The following is a 6,000-nucleotide window of genomic DNA, read 5'->3' as shown; positions in this document are numbered from 1 at the left end:
GCCTTAAGAAATAGGAAGCATTTTGAAGGGTGTAAATGAAGAGGAGAACAAGGAAGGGGTGGAGTCGTTCCTCCCAATTCCAGGGTACAGACAAGTTCAGCGGAAGCATAAGGAAGCTGGGGGACAGGGGCTGGAAATGCCTCATTGTGGCCAGTCTCAAATGCCAGGTCAAAGAGTTTGGGTTCTGTTTGCTCAGTGCTTACAGTCCCTAGGAAATGATTAAGCACTGGAGGGTTCCTGTCTATAGGAGATCTGTAATTTGCTGTTTGGACTGCCAAGGGAAAAGGCTGTACCAGAGAGCCCAGGAAAGTGGATGCTGAGTCCTCTGAGCCAGAGTTTGCTAAGGGGGTACACTGAGAAACAGTAGTTTCAAGGCATGTTAACAGGTGTTACTCAGGAAAGGGTCTCTTCACTAAAATGAATTGGAGAAATAAAAAAGTTAAGCAATTAAATGGGTGTCTTTGCTGGATAAATTTTCAGAGCCTTTAATATTGAAAATTGCATTGAGGATCTCAAACAGGGTAAAATGTACACCATCGGCAACACAGTTTAATCTTTTTTCATGGAATATCTCCTGAAACTACTGTTCCGTGGAGCACACGTTGGGGATCATTGGCCTGTGCATCTGCTAATGATGGCTGGAACATGAGTGGTGGTCATATGCATGGAAGCTGTGATTGGATGAGAATCCCGATGCAGGACACATCAGCGTTTCCCTACACTTAGTGGTCATTCCGTAACCCGACAGAAAATGAATGCACCCAAGAGAGAGTTATTGGTTTGTTGACAAGATTTGGCCCAAGATGGCACACTGAAACAAAGAGAGAACGGAGTCCAAGGTGGGAATGTGGGGAGTTTGGAGCATTGGCTATAAATGGTACCGTCACAGAAAACTAGAAGGAAGTGATTCAAATGAAAGTTGATCACTTACTCCTGTTACTTGCGAAGCCACGAGAATCCAGCCCAGGGCTTTAGTAGATGCGGGAACTGTGGACTTGGGTGAGAAGTCATTGGTTGTTTTTTGGGGGTTTTTTTCGTAGTAAGTGTATCATTAAAAATATTTTTTTGGTTAAGATGTCTCATTTGCGTCCTGGATAAATAGCAATTTTCATATGCAACTCACTCTAATACAGTAAGATAACCATCAATTGAGTCCAAAAGAAGCTTTAGGATTAATAAAGCATCAAACCTGTGGTGTTTTTTTTTCCTAATTACAGTTTTACACAGTAGCAAGAACCCTCATGTTTATCAGCAAATCTTTTTTTTTTTTTTTGCAGTCTGATTTACTCATAGAAGTTAATTAATCTTCAATAACGTGTTCTTTCATTCAGGTATTTGCCTTTGATTATTGCTTTTGGTCCATGGATGAATCTAATACTACAAAATATGCTGGTAAGTTGGATTTCTCTTCACTTAATTTTTGGGCCTCAGTCCTCTTTGTCTGTTTTCTTTATTCGCAGTTCTGTTTTTCCTGTAAACTTCACACTCATTCTTCCAGTTCTAGTATGTGGGCTTTGAAGTCAACAAGGTTGAGTTTCAGGATCTGGCCATACCACTAGTTTGCTAAGAAGTCATGGACGGGATTGTTCATTGTTAAGCGCCAGGTTCTTTCCATGTAAAGGGGGTATTGCTGTCTTCAGAGGTGTTCCAACGATTAGAAATAATAGGGCACCACCTCGAGCCAGAAATGGTAGCTGTTGTGATTATCATGTGAAGAAGAGGTTTGACGTGCATGTCTTTCCTTGTCGCTGTTTCGGGAATTCACTGCTCCGCTGATAGAGACAAAGCACAGGTGCTGTTGGTTTCCATGACCTGCCCACGTCCTGAGTGTTCTAACTGTCACTGTGATGTGAACTACCCCTTCCCAGGGAAACATCAGCTCTCAGCCTCACATTTTGCTAGTGTTCCTTCCTTGAGGCATTTCATCGCTATTCCATCGAACACAGATGACTACTGATTTTATTATTTGGTGAATCTTGGCCCTTCCAAGGGGTTAACACAATTCCTTTAGCTCAGGAGGGAAGCATTTGTGTTCGTGGAGGAAGTTTGATTCCTACCCTTTTGATTGTGTTCCCATTTCCTTAGATATTTAGTCTTAATGAATGGTTTCTCTTCATTTCTACTTAGAAGAACATCAACCAAATGACTTTTTAAAAAGAAGAATAGTAAGGGATGGATGGGAAGATGTGGGTCTTACAAGACTGGAAGGCAAAAGGAAATCACTCACTCACGTGTAGGGAATTTCGCTTCATGACAGCCTTTTCCTTGCCACATAAAGCAAACTTGTTGAGAAATTATTTGATATATAATTTTTTCAAAAGTGAACAGTCTGAACTAGGAAAATTTCTTTTGTTGCTCACAGTGGGTAAATGAGCCTTTCTTCTCAAAGATCATTCCTACACCTTTAGCAAACGTATTTCATTGAGGTGAATAAGTACTCTTTAATGTTGGCTGTAATTAATTTGTCTTTTTATTGGCCCATTAGCACTTTAGACAATAAATTCTTGGAGTCTAGAACAGTCTGCTTTGAGGGTTAGTGCAGTGTGTATTTTAGTGTTGGGTGTGTGTTTTTGGATTTAAATAAACTACCGAAGTAAAACATTTCCGACTGTAACAGAAACAAATGCTGTGGCTATACAAAGCCCACTCTTTGTTCAGCCGATGTTATTCAAGATACAGCCAGATAGATCTTCCCGAGTTAGAGCTCTACTCATGCAGTTCTCAAATACTATCAGTACTATTCACTTACAGAGAAAAGCTGTTCTCCTTGGACTACACGTAGGGTCCTTTATTATATATTCTCAGTCCAGCTTCCTCATCCTCTGCGCCGTGACAACCCACAACCCATCCTGCGCTCTGGCCCAGGGCTGTTGTTCCTCTTCTATAACCCAGGGAGCCCGCAGGTCTCCTGAAACCGCAACTGTGTGTGCAGCCTCGGAAAGCCCTTGAGAAGTCAAAAAGTTAGGTGGAAAGCAAGAGTACTTAACAAATACCAGTAAACATTTTGAGATGATATTGAGTTAAACCGTCTGTTTTATAGATTCTGGGTGCTATAGAAAACCCAAGGAAGGACACAGTCTGGAAGGGCTGAACAGAATTCTGAAGTCGAAACTGAGTTTAGTTTAGACTGATTATCAGTTGACTGATACGGTACAGAACAGGGGCTGTTGCAGTGATGTGGTTAAAATAATGCTTCAGGGAGGTGGTTTTTCTTTGTCCTGTCTTTTAAAATCACATTCCCCTTATTGCCCACAGAAACCATTCTAGCCTTCTGCAATATATCACTCATATCCCTGAATATAGGACAGACTTTTTCTTTTAAAGATTTTGTTTATTTATTTGAGAGAGAGAGGGAGCGAGAGCACAGAGGGAGAGGGAGAAGCAGGCTCCCCGCTGAGCAGGGAGCCTGGCGTGGGGCTTGATCCCAGGACCCTGAGACCATGACCTGAGCTGAAGGAAGACGCTTAACTGACTGAGTCACCCAGGCGCCCCGGAACAAACTTTTTAAAATGGAAAATAACTTTATTAAGTACAGGTGATAAAATTGACACGTGAAACTAAAGATTTCTGGAGCTCTGCATTACAAATTAGTATGTTCAGAAATATTTAAAAAAATAAAAATGATTTTTAAATTTACTGAGAACCTAATAAATTTACTACTTTTAATTTGGCATGACCACATCAAGTAGCATGTTCCATTCAGCCCTGCACTCTCTAGGCTCAAAGAGCAACGTCTATTTACAAAACGTGGGGAGAAATTTTCTTATCTTTAGATGGCCCTATTATTGTGCAAATCCAGTGACCACCTTAGCAAAAAGTAAAATTCTTATTAGCTCTTCTCTCAGGTTTGTATTCATTGTAAATAATCTGCCTACTAAATATATTACTGGTAGGTTCGTTGATTGATTTCGTACTAACTTGATTTCCTTTCTCTTCATTAAAAAAGAAATAGCAATTCCTTCTTAATGGTGAATAGAAACATTAAGATAGAAGCCTTCATTCTCTGATGGGAAGTGGAGGAAATGTGAAAGGGGGAGCACGAATTTCCTGAAACCGACCTATTTGCCAGGCTCAATGAATAATGGCATCATTGATACTGACGAAGAGCTCTCAAGGCAGCTCTCAAAACTTGGGGGGCAGATAGAAGGGGGGGTGGCAGAGAGAGAAAGACTTGAAAGCACAGGGATTGAGGGAGCAAAGAGAGGCAGGGCGCCGAGTTTCACGTGGTGTGTCAGGATGTTCTCTTTGTTTGTTAAAAGTGACTGCAGCACCCTTCACTCTCAGGCTGTCCGACGTAGAAATACACAAGTCTGTAGAGTGTTCGATGGCACGGCAGCGGGCTGTCGGAGTGCTGGGCGGGAGAATGTGGGCTCCTATGCCCAACCGCCCAGTGAGCCACCGAATCTCACTGCACTTCTGTTTCCTCAAACGTTAAATGAGGATGATAATCGTTCTCATCTCATAGGGTTGATTTGAGGTTGTCCTGTCCTCGGAAAGTATGTAAGCCAGTACTTGGCACATAGGAAAAACTCACTTAACTATTTATCGTCTTTATCGTGGTCACATTGTCATGTCGTGAGGGTAATACCGTCAGCCCCGGTGGAAGGAGAATGAATGCCTGGTACTGAAATCGACGAGACTCAGTTGTGCCACCAGCTGCTTACCTTTGGGGATCTGTTTCCTCATCTGTGGAAGGAGGAGACGTGGCCTCAGATGATCTCAGATTCCCTCTAGCTCTCTGATAAAACATGAATCAGACATTTTATGCTGGCCACACAGCTGTTGCAGTGGACTTTTCAAAGACTTGTTTGTTAAGCGGTTTGAATGCCCTGAATCAGGCTTTGAGACGTTTTACATTTTAACTGTATTATTTCTTATTATAACCTTTGGGTTAGGTAGGCATAATAATGCTTGTCTGGCAGATAGTTCTGAGTCTTTAAAGCAAAAATGCTTGTGCCGGGATGAAGAGAAAAACAAAAGAACAAAACAAGTAGGCTGCAAAATGAGGCACCCAAAGCTTGGCGTATTTCTACATAAACTCCTATCTTCCCCTACTCTTCACCCCATATGTACGTACATAGAGACATAAATCCACGGTTAGGACTATAAAGTTATTATAATGAACACTGACAACTCTTGAGAGTGTCATACAGATAATAGGCCTTTGTAAATGGTTAAATCACTACCGATTGTAATTAAGGCCTTCTCGATAATGAATCAGTCCATGATTCGTCACTGCCTAAAATGGGCCATGTTGGTAAAGTACAGTGACTTCCAGTCCCCTCGGTTTCAGTTTTCTTCCTGGTGGGGGAATATTTTTCACAAACCTATTTTTCTGTAAATCTTCATGCCAAAAATCACAACCAATCTGGTGAGGGGCGCCTGGCTGGCTCAGTCAGTAGAGGTGCGACTCTTGATCTCGGGGTTATAAGTTCGAGCCCCATGTTGGGTGTAGAGATTACTAAAAAAATAAAATCTGTAACTGACTGAGCCACCCAGGTGCCCGAAAAATAAAATCTTAAAAAAAAATAACACCAAACCAGGAAACCAGTCTGGTGGTGGCATATCTGGTGATCAATACGGACATGAACATTTCCAGGCCCAGAGCTTCTAAACTATTGACTTAGAAATTATATAACAATTCTCACCATATGGCCTGTTGCTCAGACTTGTTGAAGCCGTGTATTTTCAGGCATTGTTAATGCCCTGCAAGTTCAGGAGAAAGGTTATATGTCTGATTCTTGTTCTGCCAGCGTAGCTTTTTGCTGTGTGCTCCCGAGCCGTGAGCTGTTGCCGTGCTTGATTCTGTTCCCATGATGGGACATTTTATGTGCCCAGAGGTACAAATAATTTCTCTTTCACACTGTTTAATGGAAGCGAGAATAGGAGCAAGACAAGACATTTGTGTGTCAAAATTTATATTCTAAAAGCCAGCACTAGCCAAAATAGAACCAACATTTTAGCAAAGTTCCAAAATATTTGTTTTAGCATACTGTGTTT

At 41.6% G+C, this 6,000-nt stretch overlaps 1 protein-coding gene across 1 annotated transcript in view; it reads left to right on the top strand.

Annotated features, from left to right (window-relative positions):
• Nucleotides 1-1,219: 1,219 nt before the first annotated feature.
• KIF13A (kinesin family member 13A) overlaps nt 1,220-6,000 on the top strand; it is a 97,447-nt gene continuing 92,666 nt past the window's right edge. The window contains exon 1 of the mRNA XM_008692786.2: nt 1,220-1,392. Coding sequence (XP_008691008.2) covers nt 1,362-1,392 — 31 coding nt within the window. The 5' untranslated portion in view covers nt 1,220-1,361. The remainder of the gene's footprint in view (nt 1,393-6,000) is intronic.

This window comes from Ursus maritimus, unplaced genomic scaffold (genome assembly GCF_017311325.1).
Source record: "Ursus maritimus isolate PB19 unplaced genomic scaffold, ASM1731132v1 scaffold_30, whole genome shotgun sequence".
In the NCBI taxonomy this organism is placed as follows: domain Eukaryota; kingdom Metazoa; phylum Chordata; class Mammalia; order Carnivora; family Ursidae; genus Ursus; species Ursus maritimus.
The sequence above is the reverse complement of the archived record's forward strand: the minus strand, read 5'-3'. Positions and strand labels throughout refer to the sequence as shown.